Source organism: Aulonocara stuartgranti (assembly GCF_965226115.1).
Source record: "Aulonocara stuartgranti genome assembly, chromosome: 7".
NCBI classification, from domain to species: Eukaryota; Metazoa; Chordata; class Actinopteri; order Cichliformes; family Cichlidae; genus Aulonocara; species Aulonocara stuartgranti.
The window spans coordinates 41,823,065-41,846,224 of NC_138945.1; the positions used below are offsets into that span (position 1 = coordinate 41,823,065).

General features: G+C 43.9%; 1 protein-coding gene and 1 long non-coding RNA gene across 5 annotated transcripts in view; both read left to right on the forward strand.

Annotated features, from left to right (window-relative positions):
• cadps2 (Ca++-dependent secretion activator 2) overlaps positions 1-23,160 on the forward strand; it is a 198,404-nt gene that overhangs the window by 19,205 nt on the left and 156,039 nt on the right. For all 4 annotated transcript variants that reach the window (XM_082540795.1, XM_082540794.1, XM_082540797.1 and 1 more), the window contains exons 2-7: positions 102-215; positions 12,128-12,460; positions 16,692-16,772; positions 16,892-17,122; positions 17,531-17,652; positions 18,909-19,020. In XM_082540795.1, the coding sequence (XP_082396921.1) occupies positions 102-215; positions 12,128-12,460; positions 16,692-16,772; positions 16,892-17,122; positions 17,531-17,652; positions 18,909-19,020 (993 nt within the window). The remainder of the gene's footprint in view (positions 1-101; positions 216-12,127; positions 12,461-16,691; positions 16,773-16,891; positions 17,123-17,530; positions 17,653-18,908; positions 19,021-23,160) is intronic.
• LOC309710170 lies at positions 3,729-5,663 on the forward strand. Its single transcript, XR_014277673.1, has 2 exons — positions 3,729-4,376; positions 5,106-5,663. It is a non-coding gene; the product is annotated as an uncharacterized lncRNA (long non-coding RNA).

Here is a 23,160-nt window from a genome sequence, read left to right on the forward strand (position 1 = left end):
CGCCACCACCTCATATTAAACTCTCACTTCATAATAATTATGCCCTTCTCTACCACCACTCTGTATCATTTCTCTCTGTTCTTCATTGTTGTCTTTCTTAGGTCAATAAGCAGCAGCTACAGGCAGTAAAGGAGCGTTTTCTTGCTTTCCTCAATGGAGAAACTCAAATTGTGGCTGATGAAGCTTTCTGCAATGCCGTGAGAAGCTACTATGAGGTAAAGTGATTGAGTGAGTTTTGTAAAACATTTTTCACAGAAACAAATGTGATTTTAGCTTTACAATTCTATGGCAGGACAGGGACTCTCTTCAGGCATTGCCTTAATTCCTGTTATGTTGTTTCTGACCCACAAACCGTCTGACAGAAAGGTGGAACCAACCTGACGATATACTCTTATAGTTACTTGACTGTGTCCTTCTTATTTGTTTTCAACAGAGGTGGTGAATTTACCCAGTTTGTCAATATTAATGCTGACATGAAACAACTAGAACTATCTTTATTCTTTGTAAAGCTGACTGAGGCTAGTATGAAACAAAAGATAACTTTTCATGCTTATAAACTGCCTTGAATGCTGTAGCAACATATATAAGTATAAGTAAATCCTATTTTTCATTTCTACTGAGTTATTGTTATTGATGATGCACTACTTAATTTGAAATGTGAATCTTTAGTGGCAACAGCTTTCTTGCTGGGAGCTTCTACTGTTTCAAGCTGACAGGCCTATTGTCTCATTTATTAAGATTTTCTTATTAAGTTTATTAAGTTTATTTATTAAGTTTCCTTCAAAATGCTGTCAGAGTAAAACTGAAAGAAATCAACAAACATATCCTGCTCAGACACTCATTTACATACAGTGGGGCAAAAAAATATTTAGTCAGCCACCGATTGTGCAAGTTCCCCCACTTAAAATGATGACAGAGGTCAGTAATTTGCACCAGAGGTACACTTCAACTGTGAGAGACAGAATGTGGGAAAAAAAATCCATGAATCCACATGGTAGGATTTGTAAAGAATTTATTCGTAAATCAGGGTGGAAAATAAGTATTTGGTCAATAACAAAAATATTCAATTCAATTCAATTTTATTTATATAGCGCCAAATCACAACATAAGTCGCCTCAAGGCGCATCATAGATACAGAGAAAAAAAAAAACCAACAATCATATGACCCCCTAAGAGCAAGCACTTTGGGAACAGTGGGAAGGAAAAACTCCCTTTTAACAGGAAGAAACCTCCGGCAGAACCAGGCTCAGGGAGGGGCGGCCATCTGCTGCGACCGGTTGGGGTGAGAGAAGGAAGACAGGATAAAATGATATAATAATAATATATTATTATTATTAATAATAATATAATAAAAATACAACTCAATGCTTTGTAACATAACCTTTGTTGGCAATAACAGAGGTCAAACGTTTACTATAGGTCTTTACCAGGTTTGCACACACAGTAGCTGGTATTTTGGCCCATTCCTCCATGCAGATCTTCTCGAGAGCAGTGATGTTTTGGGGCTGTCGCCGAGCAACACGGACTTTCAACTCCCGCCACAGATCTTCTATGGGGTTGAGGTCTGGAGACTGGCTAGGCCACTCCAGGACTTTCAAATGCTTCTTACGGAGCCACTCCTTTGTTTCCCGGGCGGTGTGTTTTGGATCATTGTCATGTTGGAAGACCCAGCCTCGTTTCATCTTCAAAGTTCTCACTGATGGAAGGAGGTTTTGGCTCAAAATCTCACGATACATGGCCCCATTCATTCTGTCCTTAACACGGATCAGTCGTCCTGTCCCCTTGGCAGAAAAACAGCCCCATAGCATGATGTTTCCACCCCCATGCTTCACAGTAGGTATGGTGTTCTTGGGATGCAACTCAGTATTCTTCTTCCTCCAAACACGACGAGTTGAGTTTATACCAAAAAGTTCTACTTTGGTTTCATCTGACCACATGACTGTGGCGTGAATAAGGCACGGCGGGACCACGGAGCAACGTTCAGAGCCAACTTTATTTAATTCACGTCACACCACACACACACCAACCCCTGAGTCCCCGTGTTATAACACGGCGGGCGTGATTGCGGATGCCGTGCAGGTGCGTCCGCACGGCACCGCAGACCACGCCCCACCACAATGACATTCTCCCAATCCTCTGCTGTATCGTCCATGTGCTCTCTGGCAAACTTCAGACGGGCCTGGACATGCACTGGCTTCAGCAGCGGAACACGTCTGGCACTGCGGGATTTGATTCCCTGCCGTTGTAGTGTGTTACTGATGGTGACCTTTGTTACTTTGGTCCCAGCTCTCTGCAGGTCATTCACCAGGTCCCCCCATGTGGTTCTGGGATCTTTGCTCACCGTTCTCATGATCATTTTGACCCCACAGGATGAGATCTTGCGTGGAGCCCCAGATCGAGGGAGATTATCAGTGGTCTTGTATGTCTTCCATTTTCTGATGATTGCTCCCACAGTTGATTTTTTCACACCAAGCTGCTTGCCTATTGTAGATTCACTCTTCCCAGTCTGGTGCAGGTCTACAATACTTTTCCTGGTGTCCTTCGAAAGCTCTTTGGTCTTGACCATGGCGGAGTTTGGAGTCTGACTGTTTGAGGCTGTGGACAGGTGTCTTTTATACAGATGATGAGTTCAAACAGGTGCCATTCATACAGGTAACGAGTGGGGGACAGAAAAGCTTCTTACAGAAGACGTTACAGGTCTGTGAGAGCCAGAGATTTTCCTTGTTTGAGGTGACCAAATACTTATTTTCCACCCTAATTTACGAATAAATTCTTTACAAATCCTACCATGTGGATTCATGGATTTTTTTTTTTCACATTCTGTCTCTCACAGTTGAAGTGTACCTCTGGTGCAAATTACTGACCTCTGTCATCATTTTAAGTGGGGGAACTTGCACAATCGGTGGCTGACTAAATACTTTTTTGCCCCACTGTAGGTTGCCATATAAACAATGGAGACACACTGTAAACAACAATGTAAAAAACAACAAGTCCTACTGTATAAATGCTGCATTAAACATGAAAGTTTTATACAATGTCACAAAACTAGGCAGCTGGGCAACTTTCCTAAGCACAACAATAATGCATCTCTGCGATGCTAATTGATACATCCTTCTTCAAATGTGGCCAAAAAAATGACGCAAAACTCAGTCATATGTCTTCCGCACACCCAAGTGCCCTGACCTATCATGAGCTAGGTTCAACACCTGACCACGATACTTTGATGGAATTACTACCTGGAACACTGGATCCCCCCCCAAAGTCCTCCCCATGGGGCACCCACTTCCTCACCAGAACACCATCCTGCAAAAAATAGCCAGCCACACTTTTCACCTCCAGAGCTGACAACACAGACTCCAACTGCCATTCCAAGGATGGGTCAGCCCTCTGCGCACTCATCAACTCACTGCGGGGCACATCCAGAGGCGAAGCTGGCAAAGTCAGTAAAACAGGTTCATCCTTAACAGCGGCTTCTGTACACTCACCTTTACTTATTGCCCGTGTAACAGCACAGGCCGGGTAAGAGAAGTGACGACTGCTGGCACTATCCAACCGATCTAACCTGGAAGGCGAATCCGTAACTACTAGTGCTGATGACACCTTTCCCCACACCTGACCTCCGGCCAAATCATTACCTAGAATGATATCCACCCCTTCCACTGGCAATGCAGGCCTAACCCCCACTAAAACCTCACCAATTCGCCCTCAGTGTTCAACCTATGCACCGAAACCGGAACCACCATTATCCCCATTTCTCGCATAAGGATCTTATCCCCAGTAGCTGTCTCATCTGAAAGTGGGAGAATGGACCCCACAGCATAAGAGTTGACAGCGCCAGTGTCTCTCAAGATCCTAACTGAGACTTACGGTGTGTTCACACCGAACGCGATGGGCGCGTGAAAAAAGCCCCAAACGCCCCTAATTTGACGCGTGCACACTCGCACCTCTACGCGTGTCCAAGAAAAATCCATCGCGCCCCAAAATATCATATTTTAACGCGCGTGAACCGGAAATGTGGGAGGGATGTGGGAGGAAGTTTTGCAAGACCGGTATCTTTGCAAGATGGCAGCTGTCGAGCTAGCGCTTGAAGAGAGAGTCTCCCTTCTCTATTTACTGTGGAGAGCAGAGTAGCGGCGTAAAGGACATCCTTGCCGTACCTGGGTCCATCAGGTCCTCCAGAGGCGTGAGCAGTTTGGTGAGTTTCACCACTTGCTCCAGGAGCTGCGCCTGGATGACGGCCGATTCCAGCGCTATCACCGTCATTCACTCGGCCAGTTTGAGGACCTGCTGTCCCGCGTCGGTCCCAGAATCGCCCGCCTAGACACCGACTACAGGCGCTCAATCCCACCTGCAGAGCGCCTGTCCGTCTGCCTGAGGTTAGTAAAAGTGTTTAATACGTAGTCCTTTATTGATACCTGTGCTAATATATGCTAAACCATCCATTTATACACTGCTAACATGGATGTGCTATGCTAACAGTGAATGCTCTCGGTGTTTGCTGATATCAAACTGTAGCATTAGGACCACTGAGTTAACCTTTGTAGTGATACTCACTCCTTTTTATTTAGACCTGGTTTAATTCTGGGATAGTTGAATATTTGTATATAATCCCTGCAGCTGTCAGACTCTATAACAGGGGTCACCAGCCTTTATTAAAACAGAGTTAGATAAAACTGTGAACAGTTTGGTTCATCTCTAGTTACATGGTTCTATCTTGATAAGCTGTCTTATCACAGATTAATTTTTCAAAAATATTAATGATTTAAGCAAGGAAAGGGCTACATGTCAACATACAACTCTTTATTTCTATTAATGTCTCACTTCATTCCTACCTGATTGACATGTTTAGGAATTATGAGTGATTGGCTCACTGTAGTTGCGAAAGTTGCTACCAATCAAATTATAATATGTTAAAGTTAAAACAAAACAACTGTTTTAGATATTATCTAATATACATTTTGTAATTATCCTTATAATTACAAAATGTTTTATGTAAGATTTAAGTTTTGTGATTAAATCTGACATCACCAAAGTATTTTGGAATTTGAATAATGTATTTTGTAACTGCAGTACACATAATACTGATTTTGAACAATTTTGTCCAGGTTCCTTGTCACCGCGGACTCCTTCAGCACCAAGCGTTCAGTTACAGAGTCGGTCTGTCAGATCACCCCCCAGGCAGCGACGGCCATCTGGGACTGTCTAGTGGACGACTTCATGGCTGTGCCTTCACCTGGAGACTGGCGGTCCATCACAGAGGGACTCCAGTAGCGCTGGAACTTCCCTCTGTGCTGTGCAGCTCTGGATGGGAAGCACGTCCAGACAAAGGCACCCCATATATCATATAGGAGACACACACATTGATATACACTAAATATTTATTTCATTTCTTTTTTGTGGTGCCCAAATTTATGCACCTGCTTGACTTTGTTTAAATAATTATTGCACACTTTTTGTAAATCCAGTAAACTTCTTTTCACTTCTCAAATATCACTGTGTGAGTCTCCTGTATGATATATTTAACTGACATTTTTTTATTGTAACAACCAACGATTTATACAGGAAAATGATGTCTATTAACAAGGTTGCCCAAACTTCTGCATCCCACTGTATCAGTATATTTTGTCATTAGTATAATATGAAATAAATTCTACATGTGTCAAGTCGTGTGCCAACATTTGCTGTGTAGTAGAACTGAGACATTAGTCATTATAAAAATTTATTTGAAATAATGTTAAAATTCTCACACAGAAATACATTAAACATAAATATATAAAATATAAGAATTTACAGAGAGACAGGAATAAAAAGGACCAGCTGCTCTCCAGAGCAGGAACCAGGCTGAGGAGGAAATGCTCCATTGGAGACTGGTGTGGACTCTTCAGGGACACCAGGGTGGCCAGCTCCACCGCCGATGGACCGTCCTGGGACCCGTCCCTCATCTGCCTCGGAGCCGTCCTCCCCTGTGGGCCTGTAAAACAGCACAAAACACAAAGAAATGAGAAGGCTGCTACTAGATTTTAATTTCAACATTGAAAAAAACAAAAACAGGATATAATCAGATTGGTTGTAGATATTTAGTAAAGGTCATCACAGGCAATCCCACCGACTAAAAAGGTATCAGTGCTTGCTGTACATATCTGTGGGTGCAGCAGCAGGAGCTCAGGGACTGGGGAGCCAGGAGAAGCAACAGGGGATGCTCTGCTGCAGAATCAGTTGGTTCTATCAATACAGTATTAAATGTTAACAGGTTGAATATAATAATCATAGAGTAGACAGTGGTCCCTCATTTATTGCAGCAGGGGTTCTCAGAATAACTAGCCCCTGGCCACGCACTTTATACACTGTTTTCCACACACACACATGAACATTGGTCACAGTTCTCACAATTGATTCTCAAAGTGCAAACCTTTGTAGATTGCAAAACGTAAACGTATTATTATGCCGTGTTTTGTCTTCATCTGCCTGCCACTTTCGTGCGCCTTTTTCCCTCGCGGTGCAGGTGTCTATTTCCGAATGAGGCTCATAGTTATGGGTGTTTTTGTGCTGTTTTTTCTATTGGACGTGATGGTTATCAAAACCAAACGTGATAAATTTGGCAAGCGCAGGAGATTTGTCAATCAGGCTGCAGAATGCAATGCTGTCCGGTGCAAAAAAGAGAAAATGAAAATTAAGAAAAAAGAGGCAGTGACGGATGAACAGCGGGACCACTGTGTGCTGCTTATTAATAAACAATAAAATATATTCTTAAATGACAACATGCCTAAAAGCAGAACGGTATTTGTATGTCAGTGGGAAAATAGCGGTGGCTTGCTAGCTTTTGTGCGGCTTCCCCGGGTCAGTGAAAACTTTAGAGAAAACTTGAGAAAAATGAATGAACTTACCAGGTTGCCCGATCTCTTTACATATCTTCCTCCAAGCTCGGTCCTTTATATTCCTGTCTCGGTCCAGAAAGCAGCTGGTGTCGTACGGCTCCGGGTTGTTTGCTACGGCATTGATTAGCCTTCCTTCTATTGAAGAATAAAGGGCTTTGGCTGGATCTGCCCCTTTGAACTAGGTAACAGCCACGTCACCAGGCTCCTGATTGGTTGTCGCGGCGCGATTTGACGCTGGAGTTCAGATTTTTCCAACTCGAGCGGGGGACGCGAAACGCGTGTATGCACAAAATGCAACACATAAACTCACGCGCGTGTTTTTTTTCGCGAGTCAAACGCCTGAAACGCGCTACACTCACGCGCGTTTCAGGCGTTTTGGCGTTTTCGCGACGCAAATCTGCTTCCGAATTTTCGCGGGAGCCACAATCGCGGGTCAGCGCGCCTTTCCATTGACTTTACATGTAAGCCTGAAGCTCTGCCTGCCTCTATCGCGTTCGGTGTGAACACACCGTTACGTGTGCCCCCCAGGCAGGGTAACAAACCCACCCCAGACAGGCATCAAAGACTTCCTGGGCCCGTCAAACATGTCACATTCCTTGTACTCACCATACCCCCTGTCCAAACCCAAAGGAACAGGAAGGCTTGCAGCTAGGGCAATAGGATTCCCCTGTTTACCCCACCTCCCCTCCCCTCCCCAGAGCGGTCTCTTGCCAGGAGGATGGGACGATTCACCTTCCAATGACCAGACTCCTGACAATAATTACACACATCCCTGCCTGTTCCAGAATGATTAAATCACACAAGCCTTCAAAATTATTGACCCCGGAAGCCACACACCAGCGGTTAAAATGGTTCGTTATCTCCCTCACAAACTCCAAATGTGACCGAGCAACCTTCTTCTCCGGTGTCCTAAACCGTTGACGATAAGCTTCAGGGACCAACTCATACGCCTTCAACACAGACTTGTACGTCAAACCATCACTGCCCAATGATGCATATGCCTCTTGCGCCCTCCCACACAACACACACTGCAAAAGCAGAATCCGTTCAGAATCTGACCACTTTCCTGCCTCTGCGACACGTTCAAACAAAGAAAAAGAAAAAACATCAGGGTCTTCCTCATTAAACTTAGGTAAGAGACGCAAATTGCTCACCATATCAGGAGATGACAAAGATGAACGCCCCTCATCCAACAAGACGTCCCCTGAAAGCTTACCCTCTTTAACCAAAGTTAAACGAGTATTCTGCAAATCTGTCTTTGCCTGCTCAGTCTCCCGTCGCAACCTTTCAATCTCCACCTGCTTGTCAGCCTCCAGTTTGTGTTTTTCCATGTCCATCTTCTGTTTCTCCAGCTCCAACTCTTGCTTTTCCTTTTCAAAAGAAATTTGCAATGACATCAGCTCCTTTTGCTTCTCAAAAGTCAAGTTTCCCGGAAAAACTCCCAATGGCACAGTTACTGGCTGACCAGTTTTCTGTTGCCCAGCCACCAAAACACCCTTTTCAACTAACTGCAACTTAACCGCAGATTTCACAGTATCTTTGCGACGTTTATCCCCAAGCCCACTCAAATCAAGATCATACTCATCTGCAACCTTCAACAGCTGGTCCTTAGTGCAGCGATCCAGGAAATCCTCACAAGGTGCAGCAACAAACTCCTCTATACCTGCCATGATGCTGCAAGGCTCAAAGAGTGCAGCAAAGGAAAGAGGAGGAAGAGAAAAAAAACAGCAGAAAACAAACAAGCAAAAAAACAGTGGTTCCCCAGGTCAAATCGTGCCCCGAAAGACAAACATCTCTCGCTAAAGTGGAAATCTCCCCCTTACTAACCTGCCTACCCCAACTTGCCTACACCATAACCCTAGTCTTCATGCAGATTAGCAGCAGGCTCTTTAAACACTCAACCCAGTAACCTGGTTAGGCCCCCAGCAAGCTGGGTACTCACCTGACAGCCCTGGAAGTGTCCCCGAGACGAATGCTCTAACCGCACACCACACAAAAAAAAACCAAACCAAAAAAACAAACCGAGTCCAAAAGGAACACGCTGCTGCACCTACAAAGGGAGACTCCACAAAACACTTACCACCCCAGAGAACCCTGCAATCACTGCTAAGAAGTCACACCTACTTGATGCCACATGAACCTGAGGCACCACACAAATCAAGCAACAAACCCACCATACTGAGACCAGATCCACATAACCAAAACCAAATCAGCAACCATCAAATCAAACCCAAATGGACGAGCCCCCACTTGTCACGAACCGGGCCGTACGGTCATGACAAAGAAAACCCCAGACGTGGTTAGGAATGTATTCCAAGCTGCTTTATTCTTTTAAAACAAATAAAACAGAAAAGAAACCCTACTGTCAAAAACAAACAGTGGTGTGTGTAATCAGTACCATCAGTAGTGTGTGAAGGAATGGATGAGTGGAAGATGATGCATGTAATAGTGTCAAAAGCAAAAACCAAACCTAACGCAGCCAGAGTCCAACCTGGTGTCTCAGAGCCAACTAAAACTATGCCCCAAAGGCTTTTTTTATATAGAGTCCTGGTACACTGGCCCAGGTGTTGCCAGTGTCACTGATTGTAAACGGGAACTCCACCTCTCCAATGCCTGCTAACAAGACACACATGAGCCAAAAGGAAGGCAGGGTGCAGTGGGTCATCACACTAATATAGAAATCAAATAACGGGCAATAAGACCTAAAGCAGTATGCTAAAATAAACTTCCATACAAATCACAAATGTATGCAAAGTACCGAAAATGATAATGACATGTTGACAACTGAAAATACAGGCACCAGTAACATGAGGAGGACTTGGACAGCTGAGAAGTCGAGGACATTGAAAAGTCTCTTGACTTCCTAATGGATGAAATCTTTACTCTCAATGTGCAACAGAAAATCATCACTGACAGTGTGGAGGAGGTAAAGCTCCTCCACATGCCAAATGCAGAGAAAGAGCATCATTGGATATCAGCATTAACGGGACCTCAGTTTGGTGTTTCACAAAGCTGCTGATTTCAGACCTGCAGAGCTTCTGTTTTAAACACTGAATGTAGTCAGCTCCATGAAGAGGACATGAGATTTTCTCTGACACAATTTAAACCTGATACAGGTCAAAGGTCATCACTTTTATGTTGAACTAAAAACTTTAATCTACAATTCTTCCAAACTGTGTTTTGCTAGTAGTGTAGAGCATAATATATATTTACACATATAACTTTCTACAGGAATGAGTACAAATTATATGTAAAGCAAGTCTCCATCACAGTGTTGATGAAATGCTGGGTTTATCCATTTTCGGGGGCAGGCCTATGGTGGAGCTTTTAAGATTTCCCTGTGAGGGAGCTGCTGGCGAAGATGAGTCCTTGATCCCTGCGATGAGCTTCAGCTTCAGTGTTCCTGATGTTTCTAAAATGATGCCTCTCTCAGTGGGTCAATAGAACATCTGGCACAGGACAGCTGTGATGAAAGAAAGGAAGTTTCTTTTAGATGCATTTTAGATGCATCCTTGTTCCAAAAATGAATGACTTGTTACTAATCAATCAATCAATCAATCAATTTATTTATAAGCACGTGTTTAAAAAAAACAAAACAACAAAAGCAAACAAAAAAAAAAACAGCACAGGTTGACCAAAGTGCTGTACAAAGTAGAACACACACACACCAACTAACCACGGGTTGACATAGTGTTTTTTTTTTTATTTGTTAATGTGGTGGATTTTTCCACTAGCAAGGTGAGCGCTGTGTTTAGAAAGTCCAATATTTATCACGTGTTCCTGCAGTAAATGTGACAACAGTACTTGCGAAAAATTATGTTGGAAATTCTTTTTTAGAACTCGAGTTTTTGTTGGCCTGTCAACACAATTTAAAAACTGGTATAGAGTTTGAAGTTTGCACTTTTAACGCAAATTAAAACTTTGGTCTCGGCGAGGCGCCGTCTGCTGATACGTCATCTTAAGTCTTGACAGTGTCGTTTTGATGCATTTGTCTTTAAAGACAAATGACTGGTCTAAAAAAAAAGTTATAGATTTAACACTATGTGAAGTTGGATTGAAGAAATAAAGTTTAAAGTTATAGCTTTCAGAGAATCTGTAGTGTCATCCTGTGCGAATACTAAATGACCTCACTAGGTTTGTTGGTCTGCTGTTGGTTGGTTTGGTTGCTGCTAACAGACTAATAGGCTTTGTATGTTTCTTACATAGCATGATCAGAAATCTTGATATCCATCAGCATGTCTGTAGGGAAATAGATGTATGTGATGGACAAAAACAGAGAAGGAGAAAACGACAAGAGCTGCTATACTTTTTGGAAACCTTATTTCCTTGTTTTTATTGAGAAATTCTTACCTCACTGATACTGATTCATATCAGTGGTGGTCAGAGGGCCCAGTGGCGCCAGTGTCCGGCAGCCTCGCCTCTGTCAGTGCGCCCCAGGGTGGCTGTGGCTACAATGTAGCTTGCCATCACCAGTGTGTGAATGTGTGTGTGAATGGGTGGATGACTGGATGTGTAAAGCGCTTTGGGGTCCTTAGGGACTAGTAAAAGCGCTATACAAATACAGGCCATTTACCATACTAGAAGTGAGAAAAAGTGAAATCCAAATATAAAGTGAAGGAACCTATACTAAGGAGTTGGGTTTTTTTTTTGTTTGTTTGTTTGTTTTTTCAACATCCTGGACATCAGCACAAAGAACTGACCCTTGTGCTTTGGTAAGAAACCTGTTCATGTTTGTGGTAAACTGTTTGGATATGCTTGAGAATAGACAGACTGTTTAATTGCATAAAACTGCTGATTGGATCTCGTGGACATATGCTCTGTCAGCTGCTTGCCCTGGTTGGTTTGTCCAACTGACCAGGAGAAGTCCAACACAGAGGGACGGTGTTTATTTATTTATTTTTGCTCGTCCACTGAAACGCCAGTGCACCTGGCTCAAACAGGCTCTCCTCCACATGGTCCTTTATAAAGTGCTGTACAAATCCCAATATTTTAGCTAACAGGTGGATGTTCAGGTTTCAGTGCAGTTAGCCCACAATGACCAAGCTAAGGAGACAGAGAGCCCACTGCTAAGTCCAGCATTTGAAATCTTGGGCTTCAACTCTCATGTAAAATCTTTGGCTTGTTCCTGTTTCTTTTATTTAATGAATATTTCTGAATTGCAACATATGCTCTCCTCTGCTGAACTAGAAAAAATTATTCATGCATTTGTGTAATCGCGTTTAGATTATTGTAATGCCGTCTTTCCTTTGCAGGGCTTCCTAAAGAGTGAGCGTATTTCCCGGATGGTTCAGAGCGGTGGCTGTTCAGCTAATGACTTTCGTGAGGTTTTCAAGAAAAACATTGAGCGCCGTGTCCGCAGCCTTCCTGAGATCGATGGGCTGAGCAAAGAGACTGTGCTCAGTTCCTGGATTGCAAAGTATGATGCTATCTACAGAGGGGATGAGGACCTGTGGCGCCAACCACAGAGGGCACACCTAAGTGCTGTTTCAGAGCTCATCCTTAGTAAAGAGCAACTCTACGAGATGTTCCAGCAGATCCTCAATATCCGCAAGTTTGAGCACCAGCTGTTGTACAATGCCTGCCAGGTGAGCTGCTTGAGGGTGACCGTTACAGCCAGACACACAAACTGAATGCATAATAGTGAATACTTCAACGTCCATTGCTTAAATGTAAAGAGAAATCCTGTCTTCTTTTCTAATTATTTGCTAGACCTGCTTGATAGAAAATACTGAAATCAGTGGAAAGCCCCTAACCAACTTCTCTCAACAGTACATTTTTTTTTCTTCTGTGTGTCTTTTTTATAACACTTCTCAGTCCCTTTCAGATCAGGGTTTTTCTCCCTTTTACTTGTTTTGGCTGAAGGAGCAGCACCACCATGTTTTCCATTTCATATATTCTTCTAATTTCTATTCAGAATTTAAACATATTCCACGAGAATCAGAATATTATTCTGTTGTACAAATTGTTGTGTCCATACTTTAAATAATTTCTCACGTCAGTATGTTTTGTCCCAGCATCATTGCTAAAACCAGAAATATTGTGCATATGTTATTTGCACTTAAAGCTGGGGATGTGTTTGTCTTTATATTGGAAAAAAATAATCAGGCGTTAAACTGGAATTCAGCAGGTGTGGGGAAACCTAGAATCAGTTATACTGGCTCACTGTGGGGTAAAGAGTCAAAACTCACTATCTTTACTCTTATATTCATGGTGTGATCAGCTGACCTGTGCTGCTGTCTTTATACCACAGTATGTACTTCACCTATGTAAATGTAGAATTCTGTGAATTAATCTAAGCACTTTAAATCCAAACTCGTCCCTGCTACACTTGATGTAACCTAACTTTGACCATAAACACCACGGCCTCTGTGCAGCAATCCAACACAGTCCGTTACTGTAAGTTCACCACAGTATGGCAAGCAGTGTTGGTCAAGTTACTTGAAAAAAGTAATCAGTAACTAATTCCTGATTACTTCCCCAAAAAAGTAATCCTGTTACTTTACTGATTACTTATTTTCAAAAGTAATTAATTACTTAGTTACTTAGTTACTTTTTAAAAACACGATTTACAACCTGAATAGGTGATAAAGCGATAGATCTTTCAGCCCAATTCTACTTTTTCTGCATAATCCATCATACAAAATGTAATCAAATGGAAAAGTCTCTTTTTTTAACTTGTTTTATCAGTTTTAATCTTTTAACTTTATGCATCAAGCAAACATTTAATTATATGCACCATTCTCTGACTGGAAGAAATTAGTTTAATATTTAAACCTATTTTCTGCACATTCCAGCACATGAAATAAAATATTTGTGTTTACACTCAGTCTTTCAAATAGATGCAAGTAAAACACAGCAGAAAATAAATAAAGTCAAAGACTAGCAGTCCTTTTGCTCTATTTTCACCTGTAAAGCAGGAGTGGGGTAGGCGGAGGTTTACCCTGGTGCAGGTGTGCCGCGACGGTCAGTTGAAGAATCCGCGAGTTTCTCTGTGAGTTTCCCATTACCTCGTTGCCCACTCGGTGCTTGTTTGGAAGTTTAGGGGTTTTTTTGCTGTAAAAAGAAGTTTTCTTCCCACGCACAACGGACACTAATGTTTTTGTCACTTTTTATGGAATCAAACTCAAAGTAAGGACAGTGCTTCCACGCTTTAAACGCTGCACGCTCATACTCTCTCCCGCACTCGATATATTATCCATTGTTGATCTGCACACAGCTGTTGTCACTAACGGCGCACTCGCTTACGTCACTGTCATGAGACATTCTCGCAGAAAATCATGGTTTTAGTAACGCAGTAACGCAGCGTTCCTACGGGAAAGTAACAGTAATCTAATTACCGATTTTGAAATAGTAATCCCTTACTTTACTCGTTACTTAAAAAAAATAATCGGATTACAGTAACGCGTTACAGCCCATCTCTGATGGCAAGCAAACCAGTTTATCCTGCACTAAGCTGCAGGATAAACAGAACAAAAATGCCGTTCCAGATCTTTTTGGCCCTGTTTAACCCCTGGGTATCAGAATCAGAATCAGAAAGGGTTTTATTGCCAAACGTTGAGCAGGTTTACAACATTAGGAAATTGCTGCGGTGCTTCAGTGCAAACATACTGTCATAAATTACGCTTAAATAGACATGAAAAAATAAATAAATAAATAAATAAAAATAAGAATAAGAATTAAAAGTGCTAAGTAGATAGATATATACATGATATATACATGAGTGCAGGTGGTGATCAGTGCCAAACATGGAATGATGCAGTGAACACAGCGTAGGGTCATGTGTTAGTGGTGGGAACAGTCATACGGTTATTGTTCATGTGTCCAACAGCAGAGGGGAAGAAACTGTTCTTATGGCGAGAGGTTCTGGTGCGAATGGACCGGAGCCTCCTGTCTGAGGGGAGCAGGTCAAACAGACTGTGTCCAGGGTGAGAAGGGTCAGCTGAGATCCGAGCTGCACGCCCCAGTGTCCTGGAGGTGTACAGGTCCTGCAGAGATGGGAGTCTGCAGCCAATCACCTTCTCAGCAGAGCGCACAACACGCTGCAGTCTCTGTTTGTCCCTGATAGTGGCTCCAGCGTACCACACGGTGATGGAGGAGGTGAGGATGGACTCGATGATTGCAGTGTAGAATTGCATCATCGTCCGTGTTGGCAGGTTGAATTTCTTCAGCTGCCTCAGGAAGTACATCCTCTGCTGGGCTTTCTTGATGACGGAGGTGATGGTGGGCTCCCACTTCAGGTCCTGGGTGATGGTGGTACCCAGGAAGCAGAATGAGTCCACAGAGGTGATGAGGGTGTCAGTCAGGATGATGGGGGGAGTGGAGCTTTGTGCTTCCTGAAGTCCACAATAATCTCCACTGTCTTCTGGGCGTTCAGCACCAGGTTGTTGTGGCTGCACCACTGGTATAGCGCTATAAATGGTGCATGAATTACATGTTTTTCCCTCTTTCATCAATTTGTATGTGATAAGCTAAGGTTAGTCATTAATATACTGAAACAACATGAGAATAGAGCAGCTGCGAGACAATTCTGCATTAATGAGTCAATGGTACGGAAGTGGAGGAAGCAAGAAGAATGAGTTGAGTAAAGTTTGACTTATTTGTTTTGTTTCACTTAATGCGCCTTATAATCTGGTGCGCCTTATGTATGGAAACAGACCTGTTCATCGACAGTGTGCCTTATGGTCTGGAAAATACGGTGTTTTGCTTTTTATTTCATTATGTCAGCTATGACATTTGTTTGACTCTGCTGAATAAAGTGTCTAATGAGCAGATTGTGAGCTCTCCTGTCAGTACCTCTAATCAGATTTGAATGTAACCACAGACAACAGGAATTCAAAGTAGCACTGAACAATGTGATTAACTTGTTGTATTGAGAAAACAAAACAAACAAACAAAAAAGCCTCCTGCACCCTGAAAGTCCATAAAACGCACAAACTCATTCATTCATGTCTGTATCATAAATCTTAAGATTATAAGATTAAGATTGGGGTTTATAGATTGGTTCAATCATTGGAGCCATTTAAAAATAAATAAATAACAATAAATAGGATGATTAAAGGAAAATAACATCTGCACACTTCTGCACACATCTAGTGACGTTTTGAGCACACCTGCTTTTCATTAGACAATGAAACACCAAGCAGCACCATCTTAAATAAACTGTGAACAGTCGACAGTCAACAACTTCCAATCAAGAACCAAATATTTTATTGGACAAACAACAAGTGAAAAATCATCATTGACAGATTTTTCACTTGCGTGTCTGTTGTTTGGCCTACATAACATCTGACAATGTTGTATGTTGACTAACATTAGTTTTTAAAGGTGTATATTAAAAACAAACAAACATTGCATGCATGATAAGGAGCTTCCTTGTTTTGATGTCAGGGGCTTGATCTCCACTTTCAGCCAGTCGATTATCCCAGCAGGGTATCTGACGACTAGCAGGGACGTAGGTGTTTATTGCCTGGACCTTGTTCTTCCCATTTAACTGACTCCTCTGGACTTGCCTCACTTTCTGCAAGTATTTGGTGGTTGTTGTTTTCCTACTGGCCTCTTCATGGTGTGTGTGTGTGTGTGTGTGTGTGTGTGTGTGCGTGCGTGTGTGTGTGTGTGCGTGCGTGCGTGCGTGCGTGCGTGCGTGCGTGCGTGCGTGGTATGTTTTTCACAGGCTTGACATCCTGCTGAAACTCTCACATCCTCACCCCTCAGCTGCTGACTGGTTGTATGTCAGAGAATTTCACTTTTCACTGGACAGTTAGTGACAATCTTTTTTTTTTTTTTTTTCTTTTTTTTTTTTCCTCCCTTCTTTTTCAGCTCGATAGCATGGATGAACAGGCAGCTCAGATCCGTAGAGAGCTGGATGGCAGGTTACAGTTGGCCGAAAAGATTGCCAAGGTACTAACTGATTACTTGCATCCAGAAAATGTCACATGACTTCTATTTCCTGAAAGATACACATCCAATGTTGATGTTTACGTTAAGATGAACTTTAATGTATGTTGTGTTTCCTTCAGGAACGGAAATACCCAAAGTTTGTCTCTGCTGATATGGAGGCTCTGTATGTGGAGGAGCTGCGATCATCTGTCAACCTACTGATGGCAAATTTGGAGAGTCTGCCTGTGTCTAAAGGAGGTCCAGACTTCAAACAGAAGCTCAAACGCTCCACTGTAAATAACTCCTTTCTAGATCTTGGAGATGAGGGAGATCTGTCTAAGTCGGACATCGTCTTGTCTTTCACTCTGGAGGTGTGTTTGGGTTTATAGAAATGTCTGCTGGTAACTTGCTCACAAAATACAGTGCTGTGAAAATGTATTTGCCCCCTTCACTATTTATTATGCTTGTGACAAACATGCAAAAAAATATTTTGGATCATTTAACACATTTTAATTTTTTTTAGACAAAGATGACCTGAGTAGATTAAAATTCTTTTTTAATTGTATGATTTGAAATCCAGGTAATCCTAGCATACTTCATGGCCTGTAGTTCATTCATTCAAAACTCTTCCAGCTGGGTGTGTTTCCTCTTTCTGTTACCTCTTCAAAGAGAAAGTGTCAGTGGTAAAAGCTGGGGATGTGAATGGGTTACTCTGGGTTGAAAACTGAGTTTGTTTGTTGTTCTGTTTGTTGGTGCCAAACCTCTGTTGATTTTCTCAGATTGTAATCATGGAGGTCCAGGGCCTGAAGTCAGTGGCCCCAGACCGTATGGTTTACTGTACCATGGAGGTAGAAGGAGAAGAAAAGCTACAGACCGACCAAGTAGAAGCCTCAAGACCACAGTGAGTTAATCTTCCTGATCTGTTCAGACCAGGGGTGGGCAATTATTTTTTACCAAGGGACCACATGAGAAATTGTGACTGTTGTGGAGGTCTGCAGCAGTAAGCTGAACTCAGTCCTGCTCCATGTTATTTCATCTCCTGTTGAACTTATTTCTCTCTTATTACTGTCTTATTACTCTCTTGGGAAAATGAATTGGCCACATTTGATTTAGACTGTTTAGAATACCCAAATCTCAGTTTTGACCACCCAAGTTTGTGAATGTTATAACCTGAGAACAAAGGAGTTTCAAACTGATACCACAGGTATATCTAAAAGTCTTGGACAGTTCAGTGACCTCGACCTCATGGTCAAGGAAAATTTTGTGAATGCGATAACTTGAGAAGGGAAGAGATAAAAGAGAAGGGGACAAATTGCTGTACAGTCCCATATACAGTGGGACTAACTACTTCAGGCTAAACTCATAATTCCAGCTTCTAATCTTTAAGTGTCAATTTTAGCCGCACAGTTTGTTGGCCCATTAATAAAACGGGCTGATACTATCCCAGGCAGAATTTTGTTAGAATATTCTTTTCAATTTAATTTCATAGTAAAGGGTTGAGGGGAAATTACAGCAGGAGACCAACCAAGTTTATTCAGTTCAGGTCGGAACCAAAATGAATGAAAAAAGGGAGAAACCCAGACAGACTGGAGCAATAAAAGTCATGCTATGCAGATTAATGACCACCTAGACAAGATGGAACATGCAGAATTTTGTTTTTGTAGAAAAATATGTACAATAATTATAACCTCTAGGACTGAATTTGAAGCCAGTTGAAGGAGAAGTCCCCCAAAACACTCCAAAAATGAGTACATTCCAGTGAATTTCAATGTTAAAATTTCTAATTATGTCTAATTTTACAGTTGCTTCTTTAAAAACAAATATTTCTATGAGTTCCATAAGGTGGTGGATTAAAAAAAATGTAACTAGTTGAAATCTCATATAACCTTAAATTTTTCTCTATTATGGAGGTGGTTGCTTTGACTAACAGGCATTTTTAATACAATTGTCTGCCAAATAATGTGACTTGCTGTGCGGTTAGCAGCCAAAGCAGTACCAAGATGGTGTGGTAGTAGAACATACAGTGGTGAGGCAGCAAAAAGGCTGCTAATGTTAGCTCGAGTTAAATCTGTTTATCTTCAATTCCTCCCTGTCCCAGTGTCAACAGCAGTGCCAACCTACAATTTTACAAATCATTAAAATTCTCATGTCTTTCAGGTGGGGGACTCAGGGGGACTTCACCACAACTCAACCTCTGCCTTCAGTTAAAGTGAAGCTCTTCCTAGAGAGCACCGGGGTCTTAGCTTTGGATGACAAGGAGCTGGGCAAGGTGAATAAATCTATTATTCTGGTTTATTAAAGTCTATTTAGTGTATAATGTTTAGTAGATAATATTTACTTGTTTAGAAAAGTTCTCTATATAAAGATAATTAACTACATTCAAATGATCAAAATGAAAATAACTGTGTAATTTAGTCTGCATTAGTTACATTGTCATTTTAGGCGTAGTGTTATTGATAATAAATGTGACTTTAGATACAACATTTCTTCAATTTCATTTCTCTGTTGTGAGTTTGTTTTTTTTTTAATTTCCAGACTTCGATAATGAATTGATATTTTTCTCCAGGTTGTCCACATTTATAAATGAGTATCGTGTGAAAGTTGTTTGAAACTTTGATACAACCTTAATGTTGTATCAAAGATGTTTTTTTTGCTCAGAAACTTGGGTGACTGCTAAGTGAACCAGATACTTTTTTTTTTCTTTTTTTTTAACCCTTTGACCACAATGGGCTGATTGGGTAATGTTGTCACCCTGCTGGGCAGCGGATGGGCAGGCAACATGGACACCCAAGATTGTGAATACGGTAACTTGAGAACAAAGTGATGTAGAATTTTGAAATTGGTACCACAGGTGTATCTGTTAGAGGGCTGTGGGTACCAAGACTTCCCAAGACGTCTTCTGACAATCAGAAATTGAAGAAACACTAGACATGGGGGAAAAAAGTCCAGTTACCTAGCACTATAACTGATAAGTCCGTACAAGATCAGAATAATTTCAGAGGTCATGAAAAATTTGTTTGGAGGAAAGGAATCCATCAGTGAAGGTTTAGAGAATTTGATTGGCAGGTGAGACAACTCGAAGTTCTAAAAGCTTCAGATGTTATTTGTAATTTTCACACATATCTACAAGATCCAAACATGTTGTTGTTGTATACAAGTTCAATCCCGATTAAGCTGAATTCACAGTTCATTGTGTGTATGGAGGAGATAATTGAAGGTCAGGGAAGTCAAAGCACAGTGAAAACAATGACTGACAGTTGCTGGTTGGAAGTTTCTTATTTCTTCCAGACTATATGAATGAAACGTCTTACTGCATGAGAGCAGCTGTGATTGGTACATGCAAGCATGTGGTCAGGTGCCGATTTAGGGAATGCTTGATTTGCGTTTCCTTCCTGTTCTATTGATGAAGCATGTGATTTCAATACTGCTTGAACATATTCATTTAATTTTGGGAAGTCGAAACAACAATCAAGATTAAAATTTTAATATTTAGTGTAGCCCAAAGAACTAATACGGTCTCATATGTTAAGGGATTTCATGAAAAAATAGTGTAAGGTTTTTTTATAACTCCAAAACAAAAGGCCAGACGGACCAGGGAACAACTTAATTGTTGGCGAGGATGTGGTCATTGTTTGGCAGACCACTTGTCTTCTGAAGCTGTTCCATTCTTAGTAAAAAATAAAGACACTATAACAAGGTATTGGCAAAAATAGTCAAAAATGAACAGAGTACTCTTTGATCCAATGTGAACTGCTCATCTCACAGAAAACAATGGGAAGAACCACTTATTTCCTCTGCACAAACCATTTATAGCTTGTCATCCTTTCTACCGCCTCTCTTCTCTTACTGGACCTTATATCTTCTGAGATGACAACTAGCATCATGCACGGTGACATCCAACCACACAGTCCAGCCACACTTTATCATCCTCTCTCCATTTGACTTACACATACACACTTTAAAATCAAATGTTCTTTTATTCACTTACATAGGTGTCACGGTCTGCAGACAGGCCGTGCGGTGGTGTGTGTGATGGACCCAGGTGCATACACAAGTGAGTAGACGGGAGTGGACTTAACAGAAAGCGAGCCTTTATTATGGCTGAAGACAAAGTGCACAAACAAAGCAGGGATGGCGTGACTAGACTATAACTAAACTGGGAAAACTAATACTGCGACAAACTAAGAAAACTCAGACTATGATGATCACTGCAAGGACTGACCGGGAAAACATGGAGGTGAGAACACAGACGACGCGACACAGACTGTACGAAACACAGAGACTAAATACACATGAGGGAAGATCAGGGGAAGTGGATGCACACGGGGAACACAGGTGACACTGATAATCATAACAAGACACGGCAGGAGTGAACGTAACACTGATGGGAGACGGGCAAAGTAAAGCAGGAAGTACACAGAGGTTCAAACAGGAGGAGAGAGAGCACGGGGAGAACGCAGACATAACGGGCTGGGGAAAACATAGAATAAAGCACAAAGAGACGAGGGCTCATAAATACACAGAGGGGCACACAGGGGGTAAGAGTCACGAAGGGAAAACACATAAGGAACAACGTAACAGATCAACCCAGGAAGCATGGCCTAAATAAAGAACAAAATACAAAAATACATGAAAACTAAGAATACTGGGCCCACATGGCCCAGGACCATGACACCACCCCCCCCTAAAGGGCTGGCTCCCGACAGCCCAAACCCGAGAAACAAAACACAAGCGAAACAGAAAACACCCCACCCAGGGCGGGAGGCGGGGGACCAGGACGGAGGGAACAAAACGAACCAAAAACAAGGAGCACGAGAACAAAACTGAGTCCACAAATACACAAAAGAGTCCAGAACAGGAAGGCGAATGTCCAAAGAGGCCCGAAGGCCAACCCGAGAGGCGACAACACAAAAGTCCAGTCCAACCGTTCCGGAGGCCGGCCACGGGAAAGGTGGCCACGGTGACAGAACAGATCCGGAGGCCGGCCGCGCGGAAGGCAGCGGCGGCGGCGGAGCAGTTCAGGGGGCCGGCCGCGCGGAAGGCAGCGGCGGCGGCGGAGCAGTTCAGGGGGCCGGCCGCGCGGAAGGCAGCGGCGGCGGCGGAGCAGTTCAGGGGGCCGGCCGCGCGGAAGGCGGCGGCGGAGCAGTTCAGGGGGCCGGCCGCGCGGAAGGCAGCGGCGGAGGAGACGACGGAGCAGTTCAGGGGGCCGGCCGCGCGGAAGGCAGCGGCGGCTCTCCAGTGTCAGGCGTGCCGGCCATGGCCCGGTGGGCACAGGACCAGCCGAAGCACAGGCCGAAGCCGCGGCAGACGAGGCTGAAGACTCGGAGGCCGGACCAGGCGAAGGCTCGGAGGCCGGACCAGGCGAAGGCTCGGAGGCCGGACCAGGCGAAGGCTCGGAGGCCGGACCAGGCGAAGGCTCTGAGGCTGCTGCGGCTGACGAAGGCTCTGGAGCTGCGGCTGCGGCTGACGAAGGCTCTGGAGCTGCGGCTGCGGCTGACGAAGGCTCTGGAGCTGCGGCTGCGGCTGACGAAGGCTCTGGAGCTGCGGCTGCGGCTGACGAAGGCTCTGGAGCTGCGGCTGACGAAGACTCTGATGAAGCCACAGCAGGCGAAGCACAGGCTGGAGCTGCAGCAGGCGAAGCACAGGCTGGAGCTGGCGTAGCAGAAGGTGGCTGGATGGGCTCCTCGGGCCCTCCAGCAGACGAGGCGTGAGGCTGGACGGGCTCCTCGGACCCTCCAGCGGAGACAGAAGGCTGAACGGGCCCCTCGGACCCTCCAGCTGACGTGGCATGAGGCTGGTGCGGTTCTCCAGAACCCCCAGCTGACGAGGAAGGTTGCTGAACGGGCCCCTCGGACCCTCCAGCGGAGACAGGAGGCTGAACGGGCCCCTCGGACCCTCCAGCTGACGTGGCATGAGGCTGGTGCGGTTCTCCAGAACCCCCAGCTGATGAGGAAGGTTGCTGAACGGGCCCCTCGGACCCTCCAGCGGAGACAGAAGGCTGAACGGGCCCCTCGGACCCTCCAGCTGACGAGGCTTGAGGCTGAACGGGCCCCTCGGACCCTCCAGCGGAGACAGGTGGCTGAACGGGCCCCTCGGACCCTCCAGCGGAGACAGGCGGCTGAACGGGCCCCTCGGACCCTCCAGCTGACGTGGCATGAGGCTGGTGCGGTTCTCCAGAACCCCCAGCTGACGAGGAAGGTTGCTGAACGGGCCCCTCGGACCCTCCAGCGGAGACAGGAGGCTGAACGGGCCCCTCGGACCCTCCAGCTGACGTGGCATGAGGCTGGTGCGGTTCTCCAGAACCCCCAGCTGACGAGGAAGGTTGCTGAACGGGCCCCTCGGACCCTCCAGCGGAGACAGGAGGCTGAACGGGCCCATCGGACCCTCCAGCGGAGACAGGAGGCTGAAC